The 17,012-nt window shown below is 52.1% G+C and overlaps 2 protein-coding genes across 5 annotated transcripts in view; one reads left to right on the forward strand and one right to left on the reverse strand.

Annotated features, from left to right (window-relative positions):
• The window catches only part of PP2D1 (protein phosphatase 2C like domain containing 1), a 44,666-nt gene extending 38,915 nt beyond the window's left edge, over positions 1–5,751 (reverse strand). The window contains exon 1 of the mRNA XM_065942105.1: positions 5,277–5,751. Coding sequence (XP_065798177.1) covers positions 5,277–5,751 — 475 coding nt within the window. The remainder of the gene's footprint in view (positions 1–5,276) is intronic.
• The window catches only part of KAT2B (lysine acetyltransferase 2B), a 95,399-nt gene continuing 84,051 nt past the window's right edge, over positions 5,665–17,012 (forward strand). The window contains exon 1 of one of the 4 annotated variants that reach the window (XM_065943594.1): positions 5,665–5,995. In XM_065943594.1, the coding sequence (XP_065799666.1) occupies positions 5,750–5,995 (246 nt within the window). In that variant the 5' untranslated portion in view covers positions 5,665–5,749. Of the gene's footprint in view, positions 5,996–12,777; positions 12,799–15,054; positions 15,157–17,012 lie in introns of those variants that run through there. The other 3 variants (XM_065943591.1, XM_065943593.1, XM_065943592.1) reach the window with 3 other exon arrangements.

Consider the following 17,012-nt stretch of genomic DNA (forward strand, 5'->3'; position numbering starts at 1 on the left):
GAACACATTAAGAAAATGTGGTTGGTGAACATACAGATATTAAATCACTCCCTATATTTTTCTATAAGTTTGAGACATTTTATAACAACATACAGCTTTGTACTTTGGTAGGATATCATGTTACCATGCTTAACCTTTTTTTTTGTTTGTTTTCTTCACCCAAAGTGTTTGTTGAAGTACAGCACTTCTTTTATAAATTTTGAAACACTCCCCTCTGGATTTTGATTTTAGCCCCAGAGGGTCAGCCAGCCAAGATTTAAGATTAAGGAACTGAAGAAACAGATTTTCCCTTGATAAGGAGACCCTAAACTAGGAGACCTGTCCTAATACAATCTTTTTCTTAATTTTTGAAATTATGTGTATGAAAATTTTTATAGAGTTTGAGAATTAGACTCCCTCTTATAATGATCTGGCACTAACATTAGGAAAATTCACGATATTCAGATTTTTTACAGAAAATCTAGGTCACACCAAAGTTTGGTTCTTTGGAAATTTGATTTTCTCATATAATGTTGAAGTTGCTCAAAGAGATAAATATTCACATATTGCTTTAGATAAGCAGTCAGTCATTTAGCTGGAGTTCAGAAAAAGGAAACTTTATTTCTTTTATTTATTTTGCACCTTTATTGTACATGATAGGTAGTTTGGTAAAACAGGCACTATGTGTTAGTAATTATAAACAAAAACAAAAGGGAAAAACCCTCTCTCTTTTCAAAGGCTATGCTCAGCCAAACACATTTGGGCTTACTAACATTAGATATGAAAATTTCTATTAAGAACACCTAAAAATAAAAATGAATAAAATTTAGCACTAATGGTATTTGGGTCATAGTTAAGGCTCACACTGGAAATCATGATTTAATTGCAAAAATGCTTGAAAACCAAGGAAGGAGATTTTATGTCTCCCCATCCTAGGACTCATTTGATGATCATTTTTCAATAATTTTTCCTTAGAAGGATAGATTTTGTTACGTATATGTGTTTTCGGTCGCGTCTGACTCTTTGCGACCCCATAGACTGTCACCTGCCAGGCGCCTCTGTCCATGGAACTTTCCAGGCAAGAATACTGGTGTGAGGTGCCATTTCCTTCTCCTTCATCTTTATTTTATCAGTTATTAAAACAAATGTCCAGTGATCATTGTCACTTTCTCCAGCGGGAAGCTGGCCCAAGGATCTCCATGCTAAGGCCTCTGCCTGCCCAGCCTCCATCTCACACTCCTGTTGAGCCTCTGTCTCCAGAAGCAGGCGGCTGTGCTGGGAGGGTGGGGTCAGCCACCGGGCACAGGCTCTGCTGCCGCCTGGAGCAGACCCAGCCCTTGGAGAGGAGACGCGCCCTTGGTGGGGACAGCATCAATCTGCTTGTGGCCTTCAGGGTTGGTGTTTTACAGAAGCTGAGTAGGCAGAAGTATGGCCCAAAGGTACTAGATGTTGGAGCAGCGACTGATGGTCCCAAACTTGCCTCTTTCTCAGCTGGAAAGGTGTCTCCAGCCAAAGGATCCTGGATGAACAGGGGCCAGCAGTGCTGTTTGGGGGAGGGCGTCAGGCCAGACGGAAAATGCAAAGGCCCTGAGGCAGAAAAAGCTTTCTGGGTTAAACCACTCACTTGGGAGAAGGGCCCAGAGAGGTGACCCTTGCCAGTCCGGTTATGGGGTTGAGAGTGTGTTTGCAATGTTATGAGAGGCTATCCAGGGGTTTCCAGCAGGGGGTTGTGGGATCAGGCTTGCATTTACAGTTTGAAAACTCAACTGTGAAGAGGGGATTGTGGTAGAAAGGGCAAAAGCAGACAGAGCAGAAGGGACGTTGTTAGCATGGGCGATAGGTGAGAGCCGTGGAGACAGAGTCGGGAAGGAGACGGCAGCCCGCTCCAGCATCCTTGCTGGGAAGTCCCATGGACAGAGAGGCATGGTGGGCGACAGTCCAAGGGCTCACAGAAGAGTTGGGCACGACTTGGCGACGAAACAGCAGCGTGGAGACAGAGATGAACAGACTGGAGACTGAGTTTAAGGAATAGAAAAATGGGGAAATGATGACATACGGCAGAAACCAGCGCAATATTGTAAAACAATTATCCTTCGATTAAAAACAAATATATATATATTTTTTAATGAGAAATAGAAGCTTTACTCTCAAAGGAGTCCCATGAAAGGTAACTCCATTTAGAAGCTGGCTGCAAATGTTTCTAGATCTTTGTTTTGCTTTTGCGTTTTTAAATGCACTGATTGGACACACACAGAATTGTGCTTGTATGCCAGCATGAGTTTCGTTTGTTTTTGGTCATGCCTTGAGGCATGTGAAATCTTAGTTCCTCAACCTGGGATGGAACCTGTGCCCCCTGCAGTGGAGGCATGGAGTCTTAACCACTGGACAGTCAGGGAAGCTTCAGTGTGAATTTGGTTTTAGTATAGATGGTATTGTCCTGTACAGGGTTCATTCAGCAGTATTTCTGGAGATTTACCTATGCTATTACCCTTGTATGAGAAGGAAATGGCAACCCACTGCAGTACTCGTGCCTGGAAAATTCCATGGATGGAGGAGCCTAGTGGGCTACAGTCCATGGACTTGCAAAGAGTCGGACAGGCCTGAGCGACTTCACTTCACTTTCACTTGCTTGTCCTTGTGTAAAGGTCATTCGGGACAGCTGCACACTATTCTACAGTATTTTTAAGCCAGAAGTCATTTCCAGTTGGAGACCTACTCCCTCAATCCCTTTTCTCCAAGCCCTTTCTTTCCTAATTGTGGCTTTCTTCCTTCAGCAAGTCGTGTCAAACTAAATAAAGAGGTAAACTGAGGCAAGCTAGAACTTACAGAAACTGAGACTACGTGGGAATAGAATAGGAATTGCAGTTTGAGGAAATGCAGATCCCAGGAGGCTACAGGTACAGGCAAGTGAGTTGGGCGGAGGGGCTGTAGAGGAGGCGGGGCGGGGCAGGGGGAGGGGAAGCGGGGTGCGGGGCGCAGTCCACCCGGTTGTCGGCTGGAGGACTCCTGAGATTCTCTGGCTGTTAATGGTCAGGAAGCAAGGCGGGCCGTTTGCAGGACCAGCCTTTCGGGCGAATCCCTGGCTCAATTCTTAAGTTCAACATTTCTCTCTTTTCAGGGCTCCAGGCGTGCGATTTCCATTTTAGATCATTGTCCTTCCACAGTTGTGAATTCTTTCTAACTGAAAACCTTGCCTTTTATTTTCTTGGTGCTCGCTTCGTAAAAGGACAGCACCCAGGTGCTTCCTAAATGCTCACAGAGCTTGATTATGTAGATGCAACAAGCCTCCTGGATCCTTTGCCCTTGAACTGTCCCTGCCTGGTGCTTACAACACATTTTGAAGCAGGCCTTGACACTGTGGGCCTTCAGCCTAAGGCAGAATGTCATCTGGGCGTTCTGAGCTGGGGAAATAATGAAAAATAATGTTCAGTGGATGTCACAAGCGATTCACCATTCCGACAGTGATGGTTTTCAGGGTAGGCCGAAATGAGGTTATTTTCTTCTGCTCCAAAACATCCTGGAAATAGCCTGCCTCCTGAATTCTGGGGACAGCTTGGGAGGGAGAGATGATGGGCAAGTTAATATTGATGCTGGGTTCCCCCCACTATTTTATGATGAAAATTTCAAACGTACAGAGAAGATTGAAAAATTGCAGTGAACACCCATATACCTACCGTCTAGATTCAACATTCCGCTCTACTGGTTTGATCATATATAACTATCTGTTCATCTGCCTGCTTGTCCCTTCACAGATGGATCAATCCATCTTTTTTTAAATGATTCTTAAAGCACACCGTGTATATCAGGACGCTGAGTCCCTAAACTTTCAGCAGGAGAACCACCAACTAGACTTTAACATTTATGAGTTTTAAATTTCTTTAAAAATATTTATAATTTTTTTAATATATGAAGGATATTTTTATCCGGTGAAAGGCACAGATCTCAAGGGGACCATCAGTTTAACAAATGCCGCCACGTGGAACCTAAGCCCCTCTCAACATCTGCTGACATCCTGATGTTGGACTTTGCTCATGGACTCTGCTCATGCAACCTTTAAGACATCCTGCTGAGACTGTCCTGATGGAACTAAAGTCTACCATTTCAGGCCTTCAGCTGGGGCTCAAGTTGGGAGGGGCCCTTTCCTTTTGTGCTGTCTAATGTCACTGGATTTACTAACTTAGAAAAAAAAGAGTTCATTTTTATATATCACTCTGTATTAAAAGTAGAAAGAACACAGAGAACCTAGAAAAAGGCTAGAGAAAATTAACTGGAAAAAAATGGGATGGGAAAGGGAATAATTCCAGGGAAAAGCACATTCTTGCAAGCGTTCTGGCTGGAGTTGGGCGAGAGCTATAAAGTATGCAAAGAATTTGATAACATGCACATTAATAGCCCATATTATGTAAAAATTATGACCGTTACAAAAGCAGGACACTTGTGGAGGGTCTTGAAATATAGCGCTGGGCTTTCAAAAGCTGCTTCGGAAAGGCCGACCAAAAGTGCACAACGTTCAAATGAAAAAAACTGAAACGTATTCTCCGAATTACTAACCACCACCCTCCTTGTCATCAACAATGAGACCGGTAGTCTGCAACAGTCTCAACAAAGTTGAAAACGCTGAGTTGAGCTTTTCTTTTTTTTTTTTTTTTTTAAGTTTGAGGCCAGAATCAACACATTCTTTTGGATGCTGCCTAATTGTTTTCATGGTTAATGTGCATGCTGGTGATATCAATTCTGAAAACTGTGAAACATTACAGGAAAGAAGGATCTAGAAAGGAGTACGGTTCTAACCCCCACCTGCAGAGATGAGCCCGAGCAGCCAACTTCTCCCTCTGCGTTTAGTTTTCATACGCACGGCGTTTCTTGGACGACCGTTCTTTCCACAACCAGCCCTTTCGAGCAAAAATGTTAGAAAATATCGATTAACCGTCTTTCCCTTTCTCTGCCGGATGGGATCCAGAGATCGCTTATAGGCTGGAAGCGTTCTGAATTAAAAGAGAGGGGAAGGCAAAGGAACTGCAAAGAGACACGCAAAACATCACGCCTGTATTTTGGTGAATTAGCAACAAAGAAAAGGATTAGCGTGGACGGGTACTTTTCAAAAATGTTTTTTTTTTTTTTTTTTTTTCTCGGGCTCCCGCTAGGGTGGAGGAAGTTGCCCGGCTCCGAGGGAGGGTGGACTGGAGCCGAGGGACGGACGGGGCGCGTCTCTCCCGCCTGTGTCCCCGCGGGGACGGCTTGGAGAGGGGGTGGCTGGCAGGTGCCCGGGGGCCCCCTCCCTCTCCACCCCCTCCAACCCCCCGGCGGGCCTCGCCCCCGGCGGGCGCGGGTCTGGGGCGCGGGGGCGGGCAGGCCGCGGGGGAGGGGGGAAGGGCCGGGGGAGGAGCGCGGGGAGGAACGGGGAGGAGCGCCCGGGCGGGCCGGGAGGAGCGCGGGGTCGGGAGGAGGAGCGCGGGGAGGAGCAGGGAGGAGCGCTGGGCCGGGAGGAGGAGCGCCCGGGCGGGCCGGGAGGAGCGCCGGGCCGTAGGGGGGGAGGCGGGGAGGAGCGCCCGGGCGGGCGGGGAGGCCCGCGGGGAGGAGGCCCGGGCGGGCGGCGGGCGGCGGGCGGCGCCGGCCCCTCCCTCCGCGAGCAGCTGCGGCCTCGGCGCGCGGCGGGCGGCGGGCGGCGGGCGGCGGGCGGGGGTCCCGCGCTCCGGCGCCCAGAGCCGGGCGGAGACCCTGGCGGCGGCCCCGGCCCCGACTCGCGGCGCCTGCTGCGCTCCGGGCCGGCATGTCGGAGGCGGGCGGGCCCGCGCCTGGGGCGCCCCCGCTGCCCCCTGCGCCCCCGCAGGGCCCCCCGGGCGCGGCGGCAGGGGGCGCGGGCTCCTGCGGGTTGGCCGCGGCGGGGGCGGCGGCGGGCGCGACAGAGGGCCCGGGCGGCGGCGGCTCGGCCCGGATCGCCGTGAAGAAGGCGCAGCTGCGCTCCGCCCCGCGGGCCAAGAAGCTGGAGAAACTCGGGGTGTACTCCGCCTGCAAGGTAGGCGCGCCGCCCGGCCCCCGCTGGCCCCGGGGCCGGAGAGCCGTCCCGGGCCGAGCCCCGTCGGGGGGCGCCAACCCCGAGAGGACTCCCCCCCACCTCCACCCGCAGGCGTTGCTCCGCGCCCGCGCTGCCCTGGGGCGCTGCTGCTCTGTAGGAGCTCGCCGGAGGCGCCTTCCGGGAGCGGAGCGGGTCCCAGGGAGCCCCTCTCGGGGACCTGCGCGCCCCCCTCGGCCCTCGTCCCCACTGGGCGGAGCTGGGTGGAAGCGGGAGCGCGACCCCGGACTCGGGGCAAGCGGGGCGGGGGTGCGGCCGCGGGTGCCCGGGGCGCTGCGCGGCGGGCGGCCCGGCGCCCCGTGCTGTTACTGGTGCCGCTGGGACGCCGCCCCGGCTCTCGGCTGTAAACAGCACCCCGGGCCCCGCTGCCCGTCCGGACGCGGCGCCGCCGGGGGGGGCCGTTGTCAGCTCGGCTTGGACCGGGTGACGGCGGGGCGGGGACGGGCGTCCCGGCCTTGCGCCCCCCGCAGACGCGGCCAGGCCGGGAGCTCGGGGTCGGTGACCCCGCGCGCGCGTCCCCCGGCCAGGCGGCTTCAGCGTCTGCTGGGGCTTCTCGGCTCCTGGGTGCGCTCCCCTCCGCGCCGCTCACGCCCTGTGTAGACCCTGCCCGGGTCAGTACAGGTTTGTCGGCTGGTGTAGCATCCACTCAGACTTGAGTGCGCACAGGCGTCTCCCGGGAGCCGCTTCCATACTGACTCGCGTCCGAAGGGCTGGGACGAGGCTGAGAGGCTGCTCTCAGGTGATGTGATGCTGGGCGGGTCACAGGCCGCATCCCGAGGGGCAACCCCAGTGCCACCCGGGACGGTATCGGATTCCTGAAACTGGGAGACAGTGGTGCTCCATGACTGGTGTTTCTGAAGGAGTGCAAAAGTGATCGAGTGGGGAGAGTGCTTCTTAGAAGGGCCCGGGGGTTGACTGCCAGGCGCGTAGATGGGTCAGAACAAGGCGGGGGAGCCGCGGGCGCAAGGCAGGTCTGCGCCGGGCCGGGAACCGGCCCAGGTACCCGGCGGCCGCGGGTTCGGAACCAGAGGGGCTCGGCCCGGCGCCTGTCCGCTCCGTGTTTCTGGTCTGGTTCTTTATCGGGTTCCTTCTCACCCTGTTGCCACCCTAACTTGCCTGAAGTTTTGGTCCTGTCTAAAACCCTTGCGCATCTGTGTCCTGCATTCATGTTTTTAATCCTTTCAAATGTCCTTGGAGTGAAATTAGCACCCTTTCTAAAGTTTGTAACTTGAGTGTTTTACATTCACAGTAACAACCAAACCTATTGGAAGGGAAAACCTCTGTCATAGAAGGTCTCTCTTCTTTCTCCTGGGAGGCTGCAAGTGTCCATATCTATTTGCTCATTCATTCATTCAGTGTCAGAGGGATTCCCATCGGGGTGCCAGGCATTGTGCTAGATGCTGGGACAGTGACACCCAGAATGTGTCCTTCTGGGGCTATTGGCCAGATGTGGGCACGGCTTTGTGTGGAAGTGATGGGTGAGCCAGTGACAGTGAATCTCAGAAAACCTGCCTTCTTAGAATGCTGTTGGCACTCCGAGCAGGGCCTTCACCGACTGGAGCATGGGTCAGGAGGAAAGCTTCCTGGAGGAATTGTCAGTGGGTGCTAAGGACTCTTAGCGGTGCAGGGTGGGATGAGCTGCAGCTTCTTGTAGTGGAGAAACTGAAAGTAGTTATGACAGCTTGGAGCGGGGCCAGGGGGACCTCTAGTGCACTGACCGGGGCCCCAGGTTGGTGGGGAGGGGTGTGTGTGGCCAAGAGGGAGGCTAGAGATCTTAATGTTATCTCGGGATTTTTGTTTGTTTGTTTGTTTTTTAACTGTGCTTGAGTGTGAGGAGGTGCAGACCAGCATCTGTGTTCCTGAGCTTGCCTGTACCTTTGTTGTAAGAAAACCCCAAAGGACAGATTCCCCTATCTTCTGTCACTGATTGGCCCTTGGCAAAAGTGACATCTCTCTGGAAAGAGACAAGTATGTTCATGGGGAGGGGAGATGCAGTTGGAACTATTAAAAGAAAACAGGCCTCAGACCTGATAAAAGATCTGGTCTTTAAACTTCACAAACAAACAGTAAAAGAAGGGAGCTAGTTCCTAGCCAGGGAGGGGCACCACACCCTGGAGAGAGAAAAAAAAAGAAAAGAAACAAACAAACTTGTTTTGCAGGATCCAGAGTAGAGTTCTTTGAACTGTGTCCTGGCCCAGGTCGCTCAGGTGACCCAGGTAGAGCGATCATTGAAAGTGTAAATCTGACCATATTCTGTCCCTACTGACCCTTAATTTTTCTTTACCGAAAGACCCTGTGTGGGCTGGCCACTGCTGTCTCTGGCCCCTTTTCAGGGCCTTGCATGCAAGGTTCCCTTCTGCCTCAGGGCCTTTGCATGTACTATTCACCAGGATCGAAAGCTCCTTTTCCCTCACCTTCAAGCGAACTCCCAGCTCTTCCTGCAAATGTCAGATTCCTTGCATCACATTTACAACCCTATTCAGCCTTCCTGTTCTAAATTTTCAGAACCCCCTCTGTACTTATTTCTTGTTCATGGTGCTTTTATCTTGACTTTTAATTGTGTGATTATTTGGTAATGTGTTTGTCACTGTGAATAGATCCTAAGTGATGTGGTTATTGACTGGCTGAATAAACTAGAAAAAACCGAGATGATTAACTGCTAGAAGACCAGTAGTAGTGAAATTGTAGCCTGACCACTTCTTGACAGCTGGGTGGAGGGAACTGGTGATTTTTCACATAGGGCATTTCCAGGGCTCTCATAGATGTGCATAGGACTAGATTTTAGTGCTATAGAAGGAGCCCCAAGTAAGTAACAAGGAGCCCAAATCCACATCTGTTTGAATGAGAGTGTAATTTATGTACCGGAAAACCAAAACCATTACCTGAGTCTTCCTAGGGAAACAGGCCATTTCTCGACGAGAGGAGGCTGGAGGGGGTGGTGGGCGAGAGTCCTCTGAGTTCACGTTTCAGGCCTTACTGCGTGACCCTGGACATGACTTTACCTCACTCTCCGTTTCCTTGTCTACAGCGTGGGCCTAGGAGCCCTCCCCTCCCAGGGCGACACTGAGGACTTCAAATGGGCTCCCGTGTCTGAGCACCAGCAGGTGTGTGGTCCATGGTGCATCCTCTGAGCAGCTCAGAGTAGGGTTCCCTGGAAACATGGGAGTTGAGAAGGAACGCGGGGCTTAGCCTCCTGTCTCACTTCTGCCGTGTGTGGCCTTGGGCACAGGTCACAGAGTTTCCCTCTGAACCTGGCTTGCTTCATCTCTAAGAGGGAGATCATGACTTCAGCCTTGAAGTTCAAAGACAGTAGGTCCCAGAATGTTTCTGGAACCTTAGACTTTTGGGTCCACACTGGCGAAATGAACCTGCCTAGTGCTGAAACAGAAATAGAGTTTCAGATATGGAAAACAAACTTATGCTTCCAGGAGAGAAAAAGGTGGGGGGGGGGGGGATAAACTGGGAATTGAGGTTGACACTGCTGTGTATCAGATAAGCACAGGAAACCATCCTCAATAATCTGTGATTCCCGACACAGGAGAAGACTCTAAGGAAGAGTGGGTATATGTTTCTGTGTAACTGATTCACATCGGTGTACACCTGAACTGACGCAACACTGTAAACTCACAATACTCCACTAAAAATTACTAAAAACAAGAAAAGAAATTGCTTGGTGCTATGCTCAGGGTCCCAGTCAGGGGCCGCCAAGCAGTTACAGAGGACGCAGTTGATGGGATTCCGGGCTGAGAGCCATACTTGAGAGACCTACGTGGGCACAGAACTAGAAAATTAGCCTTCATTTAAAAAATAATGGTTTATCATCTAGAAGGGGCCCTGGGTGTGAAACGCCCGCACAGGCAGAGGTGCTGCTGTGAGAGGGAAAGCGCCCTGGCCCTGCGTTGGGGGTGGCCGGCCGCCAGCAGAGAGGGGGCTGAGAGCCAGCCTCGAAGCTGGGGGGAGTGCGGGAAGCCTCTGCCTGCGTTTGTCCGCCCTCCTGGGAGCAGATTGCTGTTCCAGCATCTGGAGCAGCGGCTCTTACCCAGGATCTCCTGTGCCCCCCAGGGGATGTTTCGGCTGTTGTAACGGTGGGGGGTCGGGAGGTGGCCCTGCTGGCAACCGGTGAACAGGCCCGGGGTGTGGGTGACCGTCCCACCGCGCGGGCCGCCCCTCCACACCCGCCGTGGGGACCTGGCCCCTGAGACAATGGTGCGGAAGCCGAGAAACTGCCTCAGGAGAACGCTGATTTGCCCCCAAATACCATAACTTTGCAGCTGAGGAAAAAATGAATACTTTTCATGTTAATTTGAATAGCACTCAAAACCTGAAAAAAATCTCAATTGTGAATCCTGGGCATATTTTTAAACAGCTTTATTTTGGTATAATTTATAGACCATAAAGCTAACCAACTGTGTGTAGTCAGGTGCTTTTGAGTAAAGGTGTCTAGTAGAGCTTCCATGACCACAGTCCGGCGTTATCACTGCCATCCCCCCGCCCCCCCCCCAAAGTCTGGTCATCCCCCCCCACCTCCCACTGTGGGCACCCTTTTAAGGTGATGTTTTATGTCATGTGATTGTTGGTTTGCAAAGAGAAACTCAATTGAAAGTATCTTTTGGGAGACTTTTAGATCAGCGGTATTGTTACAGCAAAGCACAGGTGGGTAGATAAAATGTTTAAAGCCAAAAAAACCAACTCAGCCTCACCACATTGCTCTGAAAGGGGGTACCGTGGAACCAAGCAGTCCAGCAGAATGTTTCATTTGGCAGGCACCATACAGAAAGTGAGAAAGAGGACCAAATTGAATTATTTCCTCCTAAACTCTCAGAGGAGATTGAAATGCCAGCCTGCAAAGCCTTCGGATTACAGTTTGCAGTTTTATGTAACTGAGAAAAGTAGTTTAGAGGGCAAAACAGCACAGAAATCTGCTGAGGACTGTTTGGTTTCAGGAAGCCTGCGCTTGCAAAAATAGCGCTTTGTGAGGCCGCGCCGGTGGGTCTCCTGTGTGTTCGTGTTTACCATTCAGTCGGGCTAAACCTGGTTACCTGTCCACACCAACAGGATTTAATCCGGCGTCCATTTAATTCTGTAACTCCACAGCTCTGACCGGTCGTAGGGAACGTTGAGAGTGAAACATGCAGTTTCATTCCAGGTACTGTGGAACAATCAGAACATCTGCTTCTCAGATGAGAGACCTGGATACTCAGCTCAGTGCCGGTAAAGCTTGGGTGTCCGCGGCTCAGCGGCTTCTGACGGAGTCGTCTGTTCCACCCTGAGAGGAAGGTTCGGGAAGAGTTGTCAGAGGTTTCTGCTCTGGACCGTCTCCTACTCTGAACCCGGCTTTGAATCTGCCGCAGTGCCTGGGCGGGACCCCCTGCGACCTTAAGGGAGCCTGGAGGGTCGCCTGCCCCCAGCCGGGTGCCCCCGGCAGGCCTCACCTGCCTGCCTTTCAGTCTCCTCGCGGGTGGAGTGGGAGGCAGGGGCCGCCTCTTCGGTTTACCACGAAGACAAGATTGTCGGGCATCTTCGAGCCTTCTTAGAAGATCACAGGCATTCCACGGACGTCTGTTTTATTTTTTAACAATTTCCGTTGCTATCAGCAGTTCTGTCGCTAGCGTTTTCCTGCACATCATCAGATGCTTCCACCTGGGGGAACAGAAAGGCTGGGAGGTCGTCTCACCGGCGGGGCTGCCCCCACCCGCGTCCTCCCCAGACGCTCCCCTCGCGGGGAGGGTGCCTTCCTGCAGACGGTTTACAGGGGGCCTGAGTTGGTGGCAGGCATTCTCCTGCTCCCATTTGATGTTTATTGTGCTCCTATTGAGAAGTATGTTCAGAGGCTTGCTCTAGTTCATTGAGACGTGCAGGCCGAAAAGCGAGCAGAGTTAAGTGTTCTTTATGACTGGCCCGGGGCAGACAGATGCATGCCCTAGATTGTTTTAAAACTGACAATCCAGAGCGGCCACCGCGCTGGCCCCAGAGAGTTCCCTGTGGAAGGGAGATGACAGATGGGCTGGAGAGTTGAGGACTCCCCTGTCCTGGGAATTTAGGAGTCCCTAAATAGCTTCAGCTAAGACTGCACACGCGGCAGAATTTCAGCACAATCCAGACGAAACAGTCTTTCTACCCTTGTGCTCACAGCCGGGGCAGTGCTTGGAGCATCAGTGTGTGTGAGCATGTGGGATGCGCTTTGGCATATTTGCACGTCTGTGCCACTGTCACCCGGATAACGCTGTGGAGCGTTTCCAGCCCCCCAGAGGCCCTGTGCGCCCTCCCCACCGCCGGTACCCTTTTTTTCTGATGCTTTTTGCCAGAGACTAGCTTTGCCTCCTTTGGAGGTCACATCAGTGGAGTCAGCACGGCATGACCTCCTTGCCTTTGGCTCTGGCACTCCACGTGGCGGCCGTAGGCTGCGTGTATGTTGTCAGCTATAGCTCTAGGTTGTAAGAGCCCATGTTTTTAAGCTAGAAAACAAGTTAAGATTGGTTACCCATTTACAGAATGGAGGTCATTGGATGTAGACAGCTTCCTAGGATGAATTTTAATTAGGCTTGTGAAACTTTTAATTTTTTTGTGGCTGCACCGCACTGCGTGGCTCGTGGGCTCCTAGTTCTCTGACCAGGGATTGAACCCAGGCTCCCGGCAGTGAAACCATGGCCTCCTAACCCTTGGACTGCCGGGGAAGTCCCCTGATTAGGCTTCTGAAAGAAAAGATGGGAATTTGATCTTTGGATGTACCGGAAGAACCCATGAGGGTAAGAATGTGATGGGAAATCTAGCAGGCGTGCAGCTGCGCAGATGAAGAGATGGGTCGGATGAGAGGAGGATCCTGCAGCCTGTGGCCTTCCTCCTCCCTGCAGCCTCTTGGGGCCCCCGTGCTGGTGAATGTCAGGCCAAGTCCTGCTGTCCCCCGCCTTGCCTGCGGAAGGTGACCGAGCTGTATACTGTGTCCTGTAAGCCAGGCAGAGCCGAGTGCCTTGCGTGCGGGGGCGGGTTCCTAGAAGGCTGGCTGGAGTCCGGTCCAGAGGCCCCAATGGATGCTGACACCTCCGTGTTACTGGCCCAGGGGGTGGACGCGTAGCACAGAGACGTTCCTCCTGGTTCACACCCACCCGATCTCCAGAACTGTATGCTGAGGCCGCTAAGGGTCCCGTCCTCCCCTGGAGAGGCAGTGAGGCAACCTGATACTGTACAGCCTCTGGTTTTCCCAAACAGCTCATCCTTGAAAACCCTGTTAAATATTCAAGATAAGCTTACTATTTAATGGAATTATATGGACCATAAAGTAATCTTTTCTGTAGTTGATAGGGTTAACACAAAGGGATTTTCATCTTTTTGTCTTGCGTGTGCATGTATATAACATGGGGGTGTTATCCCCGTGTGCTTTATATATTAACATTTGTTTCCATGCGCAACTTAGGAAGGCTGCCACTCAGGTAGGCTTTCTCTTTTAAAACTTCTTACTGGAGTGTAGTTGATTTACAGTGTCGTGTTCGTTTTGGGTGTACAGCAGAGTGAATCGGCTACACATACACACAGACTGTTTTGCTTCTTTCCCATATCAGTCATTACCGGGCACTGAGGAGCGTTCCCTGTGCTCACGGTATGTCCTTGAGTGAAAGTGAGAGTCACTCAGTCGTGTCCGACTCTTTGTGACCCCATGGACTGTACAGTTCATGGAATTCTCCAGGCCAGAATACTGGAGTGGGTAGTGTTCCCTTCTCCAGGGGATCTTCCCAACCTAGGGATCGAACCCAGGTTCTCCAGAATTGCAGGCAGATTCTTTACTAGCTGAGCCGCCAGGGAAGCCCACAGTATGTCCTTGTTAGTTATCTGTGTTATATGGTAGTGTATATGTGGAACTATATATAGTGTATTTTGGAACAGTCCAATTTCCCCATTTATTCCTCCCCACACGATAGGCTTTCTTTAATTTGTTCTTCTGTTTGTACCCAGAGCCCCAGACACAGGACTTATTATGTTTTTAATCAGGAGTCAAGTGCATTTATTTTGGAAGAAAAAGTGTGAATGATGTCTCTAACGATTCCCTTGGAATGACGCACCACCTCACCTTAGGAGGTTTCCTGTGGTCTCTTCAGTGACCTCAGGGCAAGGAGTGTGGGGGTATTTCCATGATGGCCACACCATGGAGCCGGCCCCCACCCGCACTGGGAGTGGACAGCCTCCTGGGAGGCGTCTGTGGTCCGTGGGAGAGTCCCGAAGTGCAGGGTGATTCCTGACTAACATCCCACTGACTGATGGCCGCTGCTCCAGTTTGCATCGGCTCTAACAAGCTGGAGCTGAAACTGGCTGGCAGAAGGCCAGGGAAGCCAAGGTCAGCGCACTTGGAAACAGCGACGTGAGTCCTGGCAGCCAAGACTCGGGCGTCCCCGCAGGACCGTCTGCCCCGCCGCCTCCTGGGGATGTGTCCACGAGTGCCGGCAGGCCGGGCGACGGGGCTGTGTGTGTGTCCCTAACATGCTGCTTTCGTGCTGTGAGTCTGCGGGGAGGTGGGGGTTGCGCCCCCTCCACAAGCCTCCGCTCTCAGGGCTATCGAGCAGAGGGGTCCTGCCACCAACCCCGTCCACCTGGCAGACCCTCCTGGAACGCGCAGACGTGGGCACAGAGCGACAGATGGGCGCTCGCTCTGGGAGAGCTTGCTTGCTGGTGGCAGAAGCAGACAGTAAATAAGAAAATAGAGCGCTAAGTGCCGCACACAGTGAAGACGAAAGCAGAGCCGCGGACGAGGCTCCCTGGGCGGCGCCGCCAGACAGAAAGCCCTCTCCAGAGAGGGGCCCGTCCTGGACCTGAGTGACGGCAGGGAGCTAGCTCTGCATGGGGCCCCGGGCCTCGGGGAGAGGCCGCTGCAGAGACTCCGGCCCAGGGGCTTGGCGGCGTCACGGGCAGCCTGGGACTGCTGGGCTAGGGGGGCGGGCGTGAGGTGGGGGTGATGGGGCCGGGTTGCCAGAGGGTCATCCTCACAGGGTGAAATGATCTGATCTCCCACCTCCGAGCAGTTTCAACAAATGCATAGCCAGACCCAGAACGTTTTTGTCACCTTAGAAAGTTCCCCACCTCAGATGCAACCGCTGATCTACTTTGTGTCACCGAAGGTTAGTTCTGGTATTCCTACATTTCTTGTACCACGGGGTACACACTGTTCTTTTTGCACTCCGCTTAGGATTTTGGGGGTTCATTCATGTTGCTGCTTATGTCAGTAGTTTATTTCTTTTTATTGTTGAGAAATACTCCACTATATGGATGTGCTACAGCTTATCTGTCTACCTGTTGATAGATCTGGCCTGTTTCCAGTATTTTCAGAGAAGACCTGCTTGTTTTAAGCATCCTCTTTGGCTGCCCTGAGAAGGATAAAGTGTGTAAGACAAAGGGTAGGAAAAGGGGGGCATTTGAAGTTGTTACAGCCCGGGTCTAAGTGGATGGTGGCTTGGGTGAAGGCAGTGGACGGGTGAGGAGACAGCTTGAGGCTGTATTATGAATTTAGAAGCAACAGGATTTGCGTTATTGGGGGGCATGCTGGCGTGTGAAGCAAAGACAGGTGAATGTATGTGATGTGTAGGTTGTTGGCCTGAGCAGCTGAGAGGAGGGATCCATTTATCAAGATGGTGAGACCTCGGGAGAAACATTGAGATGGGTGAGTTGAGAACTCTCTTAGGGACGTGTTACGGTGTGATTCTGAGTCAAGTGTGATGCTAAAGTGAGGTGATTTCATTTAGCAGTTGTGTGTAATATCTGGAGCATTCTAAATAATTAGCAAATGGTATCTACTATTCCAGTGTTACAGGCAGCGCTAATTAAACCTAAGTGTTGGCAAAGATGAATGGATAAAGGTGTGGTGTGTATATACATTGGGCTGTTACTTAGTCCTAAAATGGATGAAATAATGTCACTTGCCGCAGCATGGATGGATCTAGGGATTATCATTCTAAGTGAAGTAAGACGAATACCATATGGTATCACTTACATGTGATGCTAAAATAGTACAAGTGAACTTACAAAACAGAAACAGACTCACAGAAACAGAAAACAAGCTTATGGCCCCCAGGGTTGGGGGAGGGATGCGTTAGGAGCCTGGGTTTCACTTACACACACTGCTGTGTACAAAACTGTGAGCAGCAAGGCCCTGTGTCTATCACAGGGAACTGGATCCAGCATCTTACGATGACCTGTTGTGGAAGAGAACAGGAAAAAGAATACATACACAGTATGACTGAATGACTTTGCTATACACACGAAAGGGACTCAATATTGTAAGTCAGCTATACTTGGAAAAAAAAAACAACAGTGCTAAGTGATAATTGTTGATCTTAATACAGTGACTTGCCCAAATGGAGGCAAAGGAAAAGTGAGTAAACAGAAATAGTGGGAATTAGGGTCCCCTGGGTAAAGGGGAGAGCCATTGATGGAAGGTCTTGAGTTTCAGGTAGAAAACTTCACACTGAATCCGCGTGCTAACAGTGAGTCTTTGCAGCAGGAAGGAGGACACATGGGATGTTTTAGAGCCAGCAGGTTGAGGTCAAGGTTTTGGGTGGGGTGCTTGCTCCTTGGCCAGCCGTGTGAGCGCAGCAAGCAGGCCTCTCTGAGCGCGGACTCGCGGGCCCTGTGGGCCTTTGGATGGGGAGATAGGACGATGCAGGCGACAGTCGCCTTGGGAGCGGCAGACAGAAGTGCTTAACTTTGCTGGTGGCATTTTTGAGCGGAGCCTGTGTTCCCTGCAAGGCAGGCATGTGGTGAAGGTGGGAGGGGGCTCTTCCTCCTGCCACTGGTGGGGGTCTGCCGCCGCTGGTGGGGGTCTGCCGGGCCCGGCGGGGAGACAGAAGAGTGAACCAGGAGAGGCTTGGAAAGGAGAGCCAGGTGGCCCGGGTTGGGGGCTCGCAGGCAGGTGGTCACCCTGGGAGCTGGGGATGCGGATGTAGGGAAGGGTGGTGGGCTAGGTGCTGGGGCTGAGGGC

Source organism: Muntiacus reevesi, chromosome 8 (assembly GCF_963930625.1).
Source record: "Muntiacus reevesi chromosome 8, mMunRee1.1, whole genome shotgun sequence".
NCBI classification, from domain to species: domain Eukaryota; kingdom Metazoa; phylum Chordata; class Mammalia; order Artiodactyla; family Cervidae; genus Muntiacus; species Muntiacus reevesi.